Source organism: Sorex araneus, chromosome 5, assembly GCF_027595985.1.
Source record: "Sorex araneus isolate mSorAra2 chromosome 5, mSorAra2.pri, whole genome shotgun sequence".
NCBI classification, from domain to species: domain Eukaryota; kingdom Metazoa; phylum Chordata; class Mammalia; order Eulipotyphla; family Soricidae; genus Sorex; species Sorex araneus.
In genome coordinates, this window is record NC_073306.1 from 79780657 (window position 1) to 79798409 (window position 17753).

The window sequence follows — 17753 nt, forward strand, 5'->3', positions numbered from 1 at the left end:
CTTACCTTTTCTAACTCGCTTAACAGGTGTTCCTGTGCCAGTTCTTTTGAAATGTTGCATTTTGTCACTTGTGGCTATTTGTTCTGGTGATACAACATGACGGGCTTCATAGCTTAATCCCGCTCTGTGAAGATGACCCCGAACATGATTTGACAACCCAACACCTGTTTCAAATGTTGCTGGGCAATAAGGACACGATTTCTTCTCAAGAGACAAATCAGTCCAATGAAAAACAGAACCATGCTTTGACAATGAAGATTCTGAATTTTCTAAATGCTGAGAATCATGTATCTCATGCAAAAAGTTGTTAGCCCCAGCATCTTCGTAATATTCAAAATAAAAGCCATCATTTTGATCATAACTAAGGGCTGTATTTTCTCCACGTTCTTGATCTTCTACCTTGCTTTTAAACAAAGGGAATAAGTTCACATGTTCTTGATTAATATCATTATATGGTTCATCTTCTATGGCCTGTGTAGTGTAGTCACCCAACTCAACATTATCCCAAGAACTTTCATCTTCTGTTTCATAACTGTCTTTCTTTTCAGCAGAATTAAGTTTTTGCAAAACAACAACTGTCATTTTATGCAAGAAATCTGGATAGCTATCCAATTCTTCTCCTCCAACAGAACTTTCTTCCTTAGATTCTTTAACAACTCTTTTTACAGCTACTCGTCTGTGGTCTTTAAAGTTTTCTGGCCTTTTGATGTCAGAGTTATGAGGGTCTGAAATAAAACTATTATTGGGAGAATTACTAGATGATGAAAACAGATGTAATGAATTTATTGAACTAGTCTCCTCTTTCTTGAAATGCAGAGGATATGATTCACCTGATTTTTTAATCATCCTATAGTTCTCATATTTGTGTCTATAAAAATAGTTGCTATTTGCCTTGGCATTTGATTTTTCTTTTGCTACTTGATGTAAATACTTAGGTTTTTGGTCAATGCTGCTTTTAGTTGTAACAGTCTTGTGAGAATTGTTTTGATTGCACACACTTACACCTGACTGGGCAATACTTTTCCGAGCTTTCTGTATTCTGTGTGGTCGCCTGTGGAATTTTGAAAAATTGCTTGATTGTGAGGATGATCCAAATGTCCGCTTTACATCTTGTTTGACAGCAGAGTTCTTTGGAAATGTGGATGACTGCTTAACTAAAGGTTTAGTGCTATCAACATCTACAGGTTCTACAATGTCAGTTTTTCTTTGATCAAGTCCAAGAGGGCTATCAAATGAGTCAATGCATGATGACGAATGCAAATACTCAATGTGTTTTTTTAAAATACTTCTGGCTGAAGTAGTAAAAGGACACATTTTACATAAGTAGCTACCTGACTTCTTTGATGATCCTAAAACAGAGTCTTTTATAAAATTCTTTTTTTGCGTTTTTCTCTGGACTATATCAGAACTGACAATCGGGCATTTTACCACTGCTCCATGGGCAACACCTCGGTGACATTCCAATTCGTTTTCTGTTACTGCCATGAAGTTACACTCTTCACAACAGTAGTACCTTTTATCTTTTTCATGCGTTTTAGCATGCTGCACAAATGTTTTAGGGCAGTTGGTTCCAAAAACACACTGAGGGCACTGTAAACGTGCACTTCTTCCTTCATCCTGAAGCTCTTTCAATTCACGAATTTCCTCCATCAACTTCTGTCTTCTTTCTTGATGAATAATCATATGCTTTAAAAGAGAATTACGATCTCGAAATGTCCGTCCACATTCTCTACAAGCATATGGCCTTGGAACATTAAGATGGCGAAAGTGACTATTCCCATCTAAATGATACATCATATGCCTGTGGAGGTGCTTTTTCTCCCTAAAATTCACATTGCACTTTGTACAGGGGTAGAATGATGGCTCTTCGGTGCTGAAAGTAGCAGGTGACTCAGAATCACTTTCTTCACATTTCTTTTTTAAGGTTTTTGAAAGAAAAGTGCTTGTGTGAACAGGTGAACTGTCTTCTCCACACTTATCTGAATTATAAATTATTTGTTGAAAAGAATCCACAGATTCTATGTCTTCATCAGTTGCTTCAGGCTTCACTTTTGATAATGCATATTTCTGTGAGTCAATTGCTTGCACTTCTTCATTCTGTTCCAGAAAGTCAATTTCTAGCATTTTTGATTTATTTGGTATACAATTAGAATCACTAAAACAGTCCTCAGTATAACGAGTTATCTTGCTTACATCCATTTTTCGTTTTCTCTTTTTTTCTAGACCAACTTTAGAATGAACAGGAGTTTTATCTACAGTGTCTTCATTAGTCATTAAAAACTGAATAAATTCTTTTTGGGGATCCCAGTTTGTATCACTTTCTGGCCTAAATTCTGTACCTGAGGAAATTCCTTTTAATGTATTGACACAATCATCTTTCACCAACAAATCTCCACCATCTTCACCCACCTCTACTTGATTTATTAAAGTGCTATCTGACTTTACACTACTCCCTACTGAATTTTGAGTATCACAACCAACTGAAGCAGAGGTAGGTAGTTTTTTAATGGAATGAGTTGGATTCTTAGCATGTGCTACATCTGATAACAAAAATACAACCTGATGTTGACTTGCTTGTTGTGGTGTAGACGGCTGAAGATCAGCTGCCACTTTCAAAGTTGAACAAGACTCTGTTGTTGGCTGATCCACAGGCTGTCCAGTGGTTAATGAAACACTGCCTTTACTCATAGTGGAAGTCTTAGTCAAGGAGGAGTGTGAAACTGGTCCGTTAACAGCAGCTCCTTTAGGCAAAACAAAGTTTTCACTAGAAACAGTAGGAGCACCAGCATGTATAAATAGAGATGACTGGCCTCCACTTAAGGCTTTTTCAGATTTGTCCTTTGATAGTTCCTCAGGCAAAGTAAATGTGTTGATTTTCTGAAATGATGTTTGACAATCTTTTGTTTTATGAACTCCACTTTCTTTGTCTGAGTTAAAATTATTGTCATCCAGGAGTTCTTCTTTAGCACCAGTAATATCGGTGTTTGTCTTCAAATCATCCATATTGTTGGCAAGCCCATTTAACACATGTAGTCTAGAAAATGGAAAAAAAGATTTAGATTTGCATAAAAAAATACTATCAGAAAGTATGGAGAGTTTAAAGTATACACTTCTGTAGCTTAATTCTATTCTTTATATTAAAATTCTAGTAATTTTCTAAGAATAATGAAATACTTTAAAAACAGAAAAAATAATATAAAATGTATCAAAAGTCAACTTTTTCTAGGTGCTAGGCAATACCACATTATATACAAAAATGTCTAACAGAAGCAATGTAAACACATACATAGAAATAGACATTGTAAAACTGAGTGATACTGACTGAAAAAACAAATCTTTAAAATTTTGAACTGCTACTAAAAAAAGGTATCACTTAACAAGTTTTATGAAAGACAGTCAACATAAAATTTTCAGAAATAAAACTTTTTTTCACTTGAAAAAACAGTAAATCCAGAAAAAGGAACAAAATCTAGTGAAGAGCCTTTTTTGAATAAACTTATCTGTTAAAAACATCAGTCACTAATATAATACACTGCTACTTGTATATTCATAAAAAGTAGGTCATCATTACTTTTTAAGATTGCTTTGTCTCAATATGTTTCACACTCTATCAAAATTGTACAGTTAAAAAAAGGTTTACTGGGTTTATTTCTTAAAGTACAAGTAGTTCTAAATATATTTTAAATGAACGAACTTTTATGTCACCTAATAACTAGAGTCTCCAAAGTTTAGGCATTCCCTAAGGTTGATTATCCCATTGTGATCTGAGTCAAGTGTAATGATTTGCTCTGAAACAAATATATTTAACTTTTGGTTTGCAGAACATAAAATCTAAAAAAAAATTTTAGTGAAGATAGTTTTTACTGAACAAAATGTGTTTGAGAGAAATAAGCAAACAAAGAAACAGACAAGTGAGACACGTGTTCAAGAGAGAACATGGGTTTGAAGAGCAAGCAGGTAATTTTTTTCAAAAGCTGAAGTGCTGGAACTCAAACTCTTTTTCTGAGAATCAGGTTCAATCCCTGGCACTGCATAGTTCACCCAAGCACTGCCAAGAGCAACTCAAGAGAACTGAGTAGGGAACAGTCCCCAGCACTAGTGGGTATGGTCCAAAACTCAAATTTTAAAAAACTCCCCATACTCATTTTCATAACTTTATTTTTGTGAGAAGAAAACAGATTTTAGAAGTAAACATCTGAAAGTGTGACAGACTGTATGAACTGCCTCTCCTACTACAGTCAATTCTCTGACATTCTTCTCCTATCTTGGTTTTGGAGATGGCCTTATTATGTAAGAATTGTCTGTCTCCTTGGAAAAATGGATGGTCTCGAAAGCTGGGACTGTGACCTAGTGATCTTCATATCTTCAAAACTAGCACAGTGCTTGGCAGAGGCATTCAGGCTGTAATTGTTGAATTAAAAACTAAAGTGAAAAACGATTAAAATCTCAAGTGCAAAAGCAAAAATTTCAAAAATCAAAGAAGAAAAAAAGTATTCTGCCTTTGACATTTAAACATCTGACTCAAGTAATGTAAACTGCATCAAAACGGAGTTTCTTGATTCACTAACAGTAACTTCAATATATCAAAATCAATTCCTTAATTGATATATAATTTAAAGAACCTATATGGCAATACCAGTACTATCTGTACTGGCATAAAATTCCACTTTTCTTTCCTTTTGTACACAGCAACTAAGTACAGTTTATTCATCCTCTAGATTTTACTCTAGTCCTTACTATGTACTGGGCAGTTCTCTAGCATTATGGACATAGTAGTAAACAACACAACTAGATTCCTCCTTTTAGATAAAAATTAATTCTATTACTTTTCTTAAAAATAATTATTTGCATACTAGTACTGTATTTGCTACAACAGCAATTTATAACCCAATGTTCATTCATTTATAACCCAATGATAGCATTAAAAAGCTATCTTTAAATGGTACCTATTTTGTGCTTTGTAAGACAGTTCAACAATATTTTCTAATTACTTTATCATTCTACAACTTAGAGCAAGCACTTATATAGAAAAGCACTTTTGTAACACATGCTCTTTAAAACATTATTACAAATATGATTTTAACTTATACCAGCAATCATTTCCATCCCTCATAGGTCTTAGAATTTCTTTGAAGTTGGCAAACATCCACAGTAATAAAAATAGACTTCCAATAAGATCATATTCAATGATAGCACCCCAAAATGGTGATAATGCAGCACCCAGCAGGAATCTCTCCATCACATACACAGAAGTTAAAAATGGGTAGCACATAAATATGTGTTAGGAAAGAGTGTGCAAATGTCAATGAGAAGCAAACCTTAATGTTCTATTACCCATTCCTAGTATCTCTCATAAAACTAGGTGGAAAAAGTAAAATGTTCAAATAGGGACAATCTTATAAATCTGACATGGATGACAGAATTAAAAAGTATCTTCAGACACTTTCAAGTCCTACTTATTACAATCACAAAGCTAGACAAATATATGCTCAGTCAATCTGAAAGCCTATATTAGCTTTTCTCAACAGGAAGCAACGTTGCTAACGAAGTGGTAAATTCAGTGTTAATGAGTGGCTTCACTGTTACCACCTCAGAGGTAAAACCTTCCATGTTCCATGTTCCTCCCATCTGTTCTGGTGTTAGAGGTTCAGAGATGGAACAGACGCTTCCCATTTAAAGCAACTTCATCGGTACCCCCTGAACAGCAGGGTGACAAACTATGAGAATATCACGTCGGCTTGGAGACTGCATCCTCATTACCAGAATGACTTTATAAGTGCCTTCCGTAAGTTCACATTGTGAAGAAACCAAACTGCTTCACCAAAAACAGAAAAAATATGTATATAACAGATTTATTTATAAAACACATTCAGCAAAAGAGAAACAAGAGATCAAATTAAATATTGTTGAAATATAAAATGAGGTATTTATGAATCAACAATCCTTAACACCTACATAATAAAATATGGTTTACCTGCCCCCAAATGATAATTGCTGCTCAAAAACACATTTTTCTTTAGCACATTAATATTAAAAATCTGCATTACAAGACATACAAAAAAATCAACTCAATAACCTACTATGTTAGCAACAATAAAACATTTTTTATTTTCAGAACATGTTTTAATTGAAAGACATTCAAATAAATTTTTTTTAAAAATAGCACTTAAGACTCATGGCATTGTGCTGAAATATACTTTGCAAAACAATGGATATCAAAATCTAACTTAATAAGTCAAATTTTGACACAGAAAAGTTAATTTCCCACATTTGCAAATGGTTATATAGTACCCACACCATAAAAGTAATTGATCAGTAAGTAACTGCACACTGTCTCAAGATAGTCTTTAGTCAAATATATATGTACAGATATGAAAACACACCACCATCAATACCAGTTTGTATTAATATAACAAAGCAGGAACATTAAGCTTTAAAAAAAGAAAAACTAATAAACTTATGTTGTTTGGATCCCCTAAGGTTCAATGAATAGCTACATCAATTTGTATCTTTTAATAAAATGTTTAGACACTATTACTAAGTCCTCCTCCACAAATCATATAACCTTATATTTTTCTTTCAAATGAATTTTAAAATGTTCTTTAAAAATTCACACACTTTATAAAAAGCTGCAAATGGAATTTTAAATCTACATAAAACATTTCAGTTTATGGAAAAATTGTAATGAGTTCTACAGCTATAACTGCCTGTAGTTATATATACTGTGAGCATAAAAAAAAAGTACAAAGGTCAGATCTGTCTTCAAGATGACAGATCATCACTTATATGCCTCAAGCTAGACTTATTGTCTCAGAAATTTCAAACATCAGTATTTTTGCAAACTATCAGCACTTGCTATAACACCCTCACTACACTACATCTTGAGGTTACTACAGAAGAAATGAGGTGATAATTGCATATTAACATAATTATTCTGTAATTCCTCTGAGCAAGCTTCCGAGGTCACTCAGTAATTCAGATGAGATACAACCTTTCTGTCATCAAATCTATGCTGTCCACTTTCTGTTCATGAATAATCTTTTTTGACAGTATATTAGTTAATTCCATTCTTTATGTACATTATTAATTGTATTTATTGCAAATACGTTAATATTTTGTAGGTACTTATTACATGATGCCAACCTTTATCATGTTGTGTAATTTCACATAAGATACATAGTACACCTTACTCTCATCCACACAGCTTAATAACTATATTCAACAGATATAAACTGTAATGTTACCATACTGAGTTACAGATAACACTGGCCTGATTTTAAAACTTCTAATTTAAATTATCCTTGAGAAACATGACAATGTCAGTCATATATGAGACTGGGACAAGATGATAAAGCCATTCACAACTGTCATTCTAATTGCAAAACATTTCTTAACTGAAATATTACTCCTAAAATTACAGCAGTATTTAAGTCTAAATATACTATACACAATGTACAGTCATCTATATCTAAAGGTCATGTACTGTACAAGGCAAGTTTACTAACCACATTAATGGTAGTATTTTACTCTGGGTATTATAGTAAAAAAAAAAAAACAACTACAAAAAATACATAAGTTATCCATAGAACAGCATGCAAGAAAGAAAGAAAGAAAGAAAGAAAGAAAGAAAGAAAGAAAGAAAGAAAGAAAGAAAGAAAGAAAGAAAGAAAGAAGGAAAGAAAGAAGACAGAAAGAAAGAAAGAAAGAAAGAAAGAAAGAAAGAAAGAAAGAAAGAAAGAAAGAAAGAAAGAAAGAAAGAAAGAAAGAAAGAAAGAAAGAGAGAGAAAGAAAAAGAAAACAAGAAAGCCTAGCAAAATTTAGAACTAAGGTTTATAACTAACGTATCTGCTGCATAGAAGATATAAATTTCATCTTAAGATTAAGAAAAACTAGAAATAGGAACAATTTAACATTGCAAAAAGGGTTTAACAGTGAACTAGAGTGGTTGAGCATCTGTGCCAATAAAAACACTGTAGAAGAGAATATGATGCTGCTAAGATAATTTCTAAGGGTCTTTCTCATATACACTATGAATGTTTAGATAACATTTCACATTATTTGAAATGAGCTAAAATGTAAGAAAAAAATTAACTACTGAACCTTAAAAACATTGTCTAAGTTCAAAATTATCTGAAAGTTTATTTACCTTAACATTATGCTGATAAACTGATTCCTGAACAATGGAACTATAAGCACTGAATCATCAACACACCAAGATTAGAATTATCTGTACCATGGCAATTCTACTATAGTCAAAATAATCTTTTCCTTTGGCTATATAGAAAATAATGGTCAGAGTTTGAACATCTAAAAAACACGTAAAAATACAGAGAAAAATGTTTTAGTAAGATACAATGGACATATGCTTTTTTCCCAGCATGCAGCAATGCCATGGCAAATCAATGATCAACAGGTGACTGATTTTAACACTAACCACCAAAAGTTATATTGAACTTGTTCAATAGTTTTGCTGCTGGCATCAGATTATAAATATTAAATTCAATATAACTTGTATTCAGCAAACATAACAATATATATAATCTTTATGTTACAAATAAGGTACATCATAATCAGCTAAGAATAAAAAGATTTTTACTGCTAAGTACACTTAATACAGAACATAATAATGCATATCTCAAGGAACTACTAAGTGGGTAAACTGAAGAAGGAAATTTTGAAGAGGATGGGAGAAAATGAGTTAAGAGTTCCAAGAGCATTACTTTAGTAATCTTGCAAGATAATAACAGGCAATAATAACATAAAAGAATGGATATGATAGGTTACTTCCTAGTAAATATTTTTACATTCCAAAAAAAAAAATACAGCAAGGCAGTAAACTACAGTTATAACCAAAGGTGGCTACTGTCATATTCATTATGAAATGACCCAAATGACCCTTGAATTGTGTATGCTTTCCAACATTTACAATAAGAAGTTATTTGTCTCTCTTGATAAATGGCAGGTATAGGCATAAAACTAGAAGATTTACTTTCTATCATAAATGTCTTATGAAACATAAACTTGTAGCACTGTAGCACTGTTGTAGCATTGTTGTCCCACTGTTCATCATTGAGCTGGCACCAGTAATGTCTCCATTGTGAGACTTGCTGTTACTGTTTTTGGCATATTGAATACGCCACGGGTAGCTTGCCAGGCTCTGCCTTGAGGGTGGCATACTCTCAGTTAGCCTGCCGGGCTCTCCGAGAGGGACAGAGGAATCAAACCCTAGTCAGCCACAAGCAAAGCAAATGCCCTATCTGCAGTGCTAATATCATTTACTCAACCTACTGTATTTTTCTAAATTCAGGGCCCAAGAAACTCTACAATCACCTTCCTTTAGTATGGTAAATTTTATTTATTTTCTTGATGGTTTTGGGGCCAAACACAGCAGCGTCCAGAGGTTACTTGTGGCTCTGCACCCTGGCATAAGATAAGTAAGATACTCCACACTTACTCTGGAGGTGCTCAGAGGACCATATGGTTTGCTGGGGTTCAAATCTAAGTCAGCTGCATGCAAGCACAGGCCCTTCCTGCTATACTACTTTTCCAGCCCTGAGTATGGTCAATTTTAAATATAAGAAATTTTTCTTCCTTTAACCCAAATATGCACTTGTGTATCTCTCAGATACTGTCATTCAAAAACTAAATATAGGTTATAGATTTATGATGACAAATGGGCTGGAGGGATAGCGCAGTGGATAGGGTGTTCGCCTGCACGAAACTGACCCAGGTTTGATTCCTCCACCCCTCTCGGAGAGCCAGGCAAACTACTGAGAGTATCTCGCCTACACGGCAGAACCTGGCAAGCTACCTGTGGCATATTTGATATGCCATAACCAGTAACAAGTCTCACAATGGTCATGTTACTGGTGCCCACTCGAGCAAACTAATGAGCAACGGGATGACAGTGAGTGACAGTGATGACAAATGACAGACTTGTAACGACTTAATTTTTCTGACATTGCACTTGAGCTGCCAATGAGGCTTTTAACTTATTCAATTTGGGAACATCCATTATAAATTAAGACATTGTTAATTTAAATAATTACACAGATTATCAAAATGTTACAGAAAGTAGTTGTTTAGAAAATGAATGTACTTATTAATGATCAAATGTATGGTTCTATTCAAACAATTACGGTTTCAAAGAATGGCTGAGTAAAAGGTATTTATTCATCTGAAGTACGACACCATGCTCAATGTGCAGCAAGAAATGTAAGATTTAGAGAATTTGTAATTTCACATTTACCCATTCCATAAAATCAGAATGTTATCAAGACTACATTGCTGTTTTTCATAGGTGACAAAAGCTATGACATTATTTTATACTCCTAATCAAATGGTATCACTGGCATTATTTTTACAGTACTGCCAGTTAAGCAAAAAGACTTCATAGGACCCATACATATATAAATTACACAAAAGACCATACAGTATATCTTTGAGAAGTAATACAGATTGTACAGTTCATAGTTTAGAAGAGGCAGAAGTCCTATACAAACAACAAGTCTTACAAAAGAAAATTTTTAGCTAAATTATACAAGGCACTGTACCAAGAGACTCACTCTTTGGATTCAGACACGCCTTTGAAAAAACGATTTCACAATTTTTAGTATGGAACAAAGTTAACCACTTACCTTAAACTTTACTATGTTATCAGTAAGGATGAAACCTACTTAAAGGATTGTATGGATTAAATTACACACTATACAAATATAAAGCATAGACTCCAACATTCTGTAATTACCCAGTATGTGTTAATTCTTTAGAATCCTTGTCATTAAATTGTTACATTTACAAAATGACTATTCTGAATTTGTGCACAGCTACTATTTGATGAAGAAAGCCCTTACCAGTAGAAATTTATTCTAGGAGGAGATATTTCGGAACTTACAGTACCCTAGAGTATAATAAACAGGATAAGCGGGCAGAAGGTAAGGAGTCAGAGGAAAAGGCACAGTGTAAGAACTGCCAATAACATTCTTGTGGGGATAAAGCAGGGATTCAGTGAAATAATATTCAATAAGCAATAAAGGAAAACATATGCTTAACCCAATGATCTAAAGAAAAGGGGCCTGAAGTGGCCACTCATGATTTAAGAGTGCCAAGAATGATTTTTTTTTCTTTTTCATGACAATGAAATGGAAGCAAATGGACTAGAGAGACACTGCAACACAGATGAAACCACAAATCAGAATAGTCATAGGGAAGTGCTGCTAAAAAAGAGTAAACCTAATCATTTCAAATAATCACTGTCACTGTCATCCCGTTGCTCATTGATTTGTTCGAGTGGGCATAATCAAAATCACTAAATTAGGGGGAGTTTGTTTGGGTTTATTCTAGGTTTTTGTTTTTGGTTCTTGGCACCTAGCCAGTGGTGCTCAGCGCTTACTCCTGACTCAGCTCAGGGACCTCTCTGTTGGAGCTTGGGGAACATCTGGGGTGCTGAGATATTAATCCAGGTTGGCCATGAGCAAGGCAAGAGTTCTACATGTGATAACATTTTGGTCCAAAGTAGGCTTTTTAAATTTTAAAAGAAAAAAATACAAATACATAAATCAGAACAGTTTCAAACTTTTCACTGTCAAGACTAAGTCAATGGAGCAATAATCTCAAAGTCTGGGATTAAAATTATTTCAACTATGCACACCTTTACAGACAAATATTAAGATATGAGGGCACACAGGCTGGAAGTTTAACATTCATCTGACAACTCAGAAAAAAACATTTTTTGGGGGCTGAAGGGATAGCACAGAGGGTAGGGCATTTCCCTTGCACGCGGCTGACCTGGGTTTGATTCCCAGCGTTCCATGTGGTCCCCTGAGCCCCATCAGGGGTGGTTCCTGAGTGCAGAGCCAGGAGTGACCCCTGTGCATCGCTGGGGGTGACCCAAAAAGTGAAAATTTAAAAAAAAGAAAGGAAAAGGAAAAAAACATTTTTTGAGGGAGTTATATGTGAGAGAATCTAAAAATGGCTAATTTTTAGATTTAAACGTTAATGTGCATAGTGAAATTTTATGATACAACTAAGTTATACTTACAAACTGATAAAACATAAATTTAATTATTGAGATTATAAAGTCAATTAGAACAAAAAGTAAAGTATTATTTACATACTTATTATCTTTACAGTCTATAAGCTAGTTTTTAAAATCTTAAGAAAGTTAACAGATGCCTTTAAAATTAAAATTAAAAAAATGAAACGCCTAATGTATCCTCAGTAAGTGGGCTGGAAGAACTGAGTTGATACAAAGGTTTTATGATGAAAAAGATTAATGCTTCCAGTATGAAAAAGTTAAAATAAAAAAGGGGAGAATGGTGTTTTGTTTTGTTTTTTAAAGTTGAGAGGCTGGAGAGAGTACAGCAGGTAGAGTGCTTGCTCTGCACACTGTCAACTCACTGGTTCAATCCTGACACCTTACATGGTCCCTTGAGCACAGCCAAGAGTAATTCCTGAGTGCAGAGCCAGGAGTAACCCTAGAATTGCTAGTTGTTCCCCTCCCACAAAACAAGTTGAGACACAAATCCCAGATCCATGAATTATACCAAAAAGGAATCAAATATAGAAGAACCAGAGGAATACAAGAGACACAGTTGAAAAATATTTCAGAGCTCAGGAACACAATAAGCTTTAAGAGGAAGAACAGATATGGCACTGGACACTCATGAGGAAATTTCAACACTAAGACTGAAAGAATTCTACTCATTTCCCGAAAAATTATACAAAACCAAAACTAAGTTAGGGGCCAGAGTGGTAATATAGCATGTAGAGTGCTTGCCTTGCACAAACCTGGGTTTGATCCTTGGCACTACATATGGGCCCCTATGACCACCAGAAATAAGCCCTGAGCATTGCCAGGTATGGCCCCCAAACCAAAACCAACCAACCAAACAAAAAGCCCAACCCTAATTGTGTATAAAGGAACATAAAACTCCATCATTAGTAGCATCATCAAGGTTTTAAGAGAAAATGAGAGGATTTTTAAGTAATTTTTTTAAATTACAAAGGCAGAATACATTCGTTGGAATCTCCTTAACCTTTCCCACTCTCTCTCACTTCAGTGACCAATGTAATAAAGTCTGGTGTACATTCACTCTTTTTTTTTTTTTTTGCTTCTTTTGGTCATACCCAGCGATGCACAGGGATTACTCCTGGCTCATGCACATGCATTACTCCTGGTGGTGCTCGGGGGACCATATGGGATGCTGGGAATCAAACCTGGTTTGGCCATGTGCAAGGCAAACGCCCTACCCGCTGTGCTATCTTGCTCCAGCCCCTCAATCCTCCTTTTACTCACAGAAACGTGCTTACTTTATATCTCTCTTTGAAATGTAAGACATTACAGACAATGCTACAATAAATATGTATTCAGACACAAAAATTTTTTCAATAATTTATACTCTTTAAAGTATGTTAGATTAGTATACATTTCCATATATTGCAAAATTTAACAGTATGCATTTCCACCTTCAATGAGTAGGAACAACTGCTTCGTACAGCCTTACATATTTTGCCAGTATGAGAGTAAAATGTAAAAATACTTTTCAACACAAAATTCTATACCCAGCTAAATTAGCACAGATGTGTACAAAATACAGGCACTTATGAATAAGTAAGAATTTCCAGAATTTATCATCCACAGGTCAGAGTTGAGGCATAAAGAAATTTCAGTCACAAGGAATACATATCAAAAAAGACATTAAGAATCAATACACATTAGTGAGCAGTTAAACCACAAACATAAATAAATCTAATCACCTGATAACTTTTCTAAAATAATCCCGATAAAATGAAAAATAGCATTTAGTGATATAAAAATAAATTACAAAGATGATTTTCATATGGAAAATTATAATTGTGAACAAAATGTTAGTGCTAAAAGTAACAAGTGAAATAGTAATTTCAAATCAGTAAAATTTAAAAATAGAAGAAGGGTCCAGGGATAGTTCAATGGTAAAGCGCATGCATTGCATGTTTCAGACTGGTTTTGCTTCAATATCAACCTCTCCCCACAAAAAGGAAGATAATTCAACTGATAAAAAAATTAATGCAACAATGGGAACATAGAAAGAAGGAAAAAAATAAGGATGAAGTTCACACCAGCATTCACAGTAAATGTAAGCTCATATATTAATTAAAAAGCACCTGTACTATTTGTAAGTACCTTGTTTTAAAATATGCCATATCTTGGGGCTGGAGTGATAGCACAGCGGGGAGGGCGTTTGCCTTGCACTCGGTCGACCCGGGTTCGAATCCCAGCATCCCATATGGTCCCCTGAGCACCGCCAGGGGTAATTCCTGAGTGCATGAGCCAGGAATGACCCTTGTGCATTGCCGGGTGTGACCCAAAAAAGCAAAAAAATAAATAAATAAATAATAAATAAATAAAATATGCCATATCTTGTTTACAAAGGAATAGATAGTACAGTGAGTAGGGCATCTGCTTTCTCCTAAGCCCCAGTAGGAGTAATTCCCTGCAGAGAGCCAGGAATAAGCCCTGAGCATTGCTGGATGTGGCCCAATCCATATTTATTCACACAGCATCAGAGATCGCAAGGAAAGATTCATGAGCACTATGGAATGTGGCTAAAAATAAAAAAACTCCCAGTGACATATTTTTTTTGTATTTTTAACCCTTTTCAAAAAATTTTTTATTTTATAAAGTATCATAATACATGATTATATTTAATATTCAAACACCAATTCCACCACCACCGTTACACCTTCCCACCACTGTATTTGTGATGTTTCTATCCCAAGTCCTGAACCCTGCCCCAAAGTAGAACTGAAATAATATATTTTGCATTGTTTGTTATGAAAAACCGCTGAAAATGCTATAAAAAAATAATCAAAGAGGAAATAGTGTGAAGATTGTTCTATTTTGGCAGGGGCCATTAAGACCTTCTTTAAGATATCACTAACATGTTGTTAAAGGTTTAGCGTTGTGAACTTTGATATATATATATCTTTAAATATATATGTATTTTCCTATATGATTAGTTGCTGACTATTTGAATCCCATCAAATGTGGTGTGGTACTCTTGGAGAATTGGTAAGGAGTGTCATGTGATGTGGTGGCATTCATGGCTGCAGAGTCCAGAAATAGGCTCACTCATGTGTGAGGCTCGGCCCAAGGGTGTGAGGACCAGCCTTGAGCATAGCAGTGGTTAGGTTCTAGAGGTTTTCAACTGCCAGGGCTGGGTCCCTTGGGGTGGGGAGGATTCTCCCCTGCCCCCCTTTGGGGCACCCCAAGTCAAACAGCCTGGTGAGAGTCCGGTGGCATGGCTATGGCGGGCACTGTGCTCCCTTCCGGAAAAGAAGGACATACCATATGGATGGTGGCCAATGACGAGATTAACTGGCACCCGTGAGAGGTGGCTTATGTGTGTGACCTCTGGAGGACACAGAGATCTCTGCTTCCAGTCCTGTTGAACCCAGAGTCCTCATCCCAATGACAATTTTAAGCAATAAAGACTACAAGGAATCGTAAAGGATTTCAAATAGACCAAGCAATCTGAAACAAAAGAACTGAGGTATCATGCTCCCAACTTATACAATAAAGCTATTAGTTATCATACAACTAAGTTACGAAAATACAACAAAATAATTATACAACAAAGTAATATTACACAACAAAGCTATGATAATAAAAAACAGTATCACTGGAATTGGAATCAAAATCAATCAATGGCCTAAACTTGATGGTGTGAAAATAAAAATCTCACATATAGCTAATTTGTAATAAAGAAATAAAAAACAAAACAGAGAAGAAAAAAACATTTAAAATGGGGGTGGTGAGAGAAGGAGCAGAGAGCTCAGCAGACAGAGACACTTCCCCAAAGAAGACATACAGGTGGCCAACATGCACATTAAACAAATGCTCAATATCACTTACCAGGGAAATGCAAAATCAAAACAATGAGACATCATCTCAAACTTATGAGAATGACCTACATCAGGAAGACCAGAAACAGGCCTGAGAGATAGCACAAAGAACTCGAATGAAAACTTTGCAGGAACTGTAATACTCGATCCAAGTACTGAGTCACCAGGCTCACAGTATTGCTGGGAATGGCCCCAAGGTCCCCTGACTACTACTTCAGTTGGCACTCCCTAGTCCCCCCCAACACACGCGCCAAAGGGGGGGGGGAAGGTCAGAAACAAGTGATGCTGGTATGGAGAAATCTGTATTCTCAGACACAACTGGTAGGAATATAAGTTAGACCAAACTTTATGAACAATTATCAAAAAATTATATGTAGTGGGGCTGGAGAGATAGCACAGCTGGTAGGGCGTTTGCCTTGCACGCGGCCGACCCAGGTTCGATTCCCAGCATCCCATATGGTCCCCTGAGTGCAAAGCCAGGAGTACCCCTGTGCACTGCCAAGTGTGACCCAAAAAGCAAATATATATATATGTAGATCAGTATGATGCAGCAACAGAAAACACAAAAATAACATTCATATCGTGTTCACTGAAGCATTATTTATTATAACCAAGACAGGGAATAACTCAAGTGCCCAATAAGAGACAAATGAATAAAGAAAATATGGTGTATCAATGGAACACTACTCATCACAAGAAAAAATAAGAGCTTGCCTTTTGGGACAATATGGAACAAAAGTGGCTGTGTGGGTTTGAGTTTGGGGTTGTGTGCGTGCATTTGTGCATGCATGTGCGTGTGCATGCATGTATGTACATGCGTGCGCGTGTGTGTATGTGTGTGTGTGTGTAGGGGAGTAGACTGAGAGGGCACATTAAGGGAAACAAATCAAAAAGAGACAGGTATCAAAGGTATCAAGATAACGTCATGTGGGTTTTATTGTCGTTGCTGTTTTTGTTTTTGTTTTTTAAAGCAAAGACAGGGACAAAGAAACAATGCTTTGGACTAAGACTAATGAGCTGGGTTACCAGAGGGGAAGAAAGATGGAAGGAAAGGGGATTCTAATGGACTGCAGTAGAGGGATGCTAGTAATTTTACATATTATGATTCTTTTCATATGAAAATTGAAACCAGGTAAATCCACAAAAAGTAAAAGGTACCTGAAGTTAGTGGAAAGGGGTAACAGGAAACAATCACTTAACATCTGGTGTTAAGTGATGCTTAACATCACTTAACATGGTGCTGAAACAGTTCTGAGAGCTGCTGGCTACATAATATTGCAAATATGCTGCTGAATAACACTGACTTTCAAGTTTATAAGACTGTATATTATATAAATTTCACATCAATTTTTAAAATGGCAATGAGAAATGATTCCAAGTTCTGAAATATTCTGTTTAAATTTAAAATATTCAATTTGATATTTCATTTTCCTTTTCCTTATTAGTAGGAATGTCACAGCAACAGGAAAAAAAAAAAGACAACAACACTGTTTGGTTATAGGGTTTCTGCTGGTGCTTTGGATGATCCAGCTACATTAAGTTGCACATAAAAGATAGTAAAAATTTTAGACAATGCTAATGGTCTTCCTAAATTTTATTTTGAAAAGCACATTTTGCACAAAATTATGTTATTTATGTTAACATCTAAGAGGATATTACTGTTCATCAAAACAAAACTATCTGTTCCATGTTAACTGCATCAGGGTTGTGATGTCAACTCTCAAAATAGATTTAATTCTTGTAATATTGACAAGATGGCTGCAAAAATGTATATGAATGTGAAAAGTTCAAGAATAACAGTAAGGGAGGTATGCCTTATTGCGTAAAAAAGCTGTAATGCTACGTAAATTAAAACTGGTATGCAAGAG

General features: G+C 35.2%; 1 protein-coding gene across 13 annotated transcripts in view; it reads right to left on the bottom strand.

Annotated features, from left to right (window-relative positions):
* Positions 1–17753, bottom strand: part of ZNF644 (zinc finger protein 644) — a 91251-nt gene that overhangs the window by 22053 nt on the left and 51445 nt on the right. For 9 of the 13 annotated variants that reach the window (XM_055138645.1, XM_055138643.1, XM_055138642.1 and 6 more), the window contains one exon: positions 6–3034. The exons of the other annotated variants lie outside the window; for them this stretch is intronic. In XM_055138645.1, the coding sequence (XP_054994620.1) occupies positions 6–3034 (3029 nt within the window). The remainder of the gene's footprint in view (positions 1–5; positions 3035–17753) is intronic. 13 annotated transcript variants of the gene reach the window in all.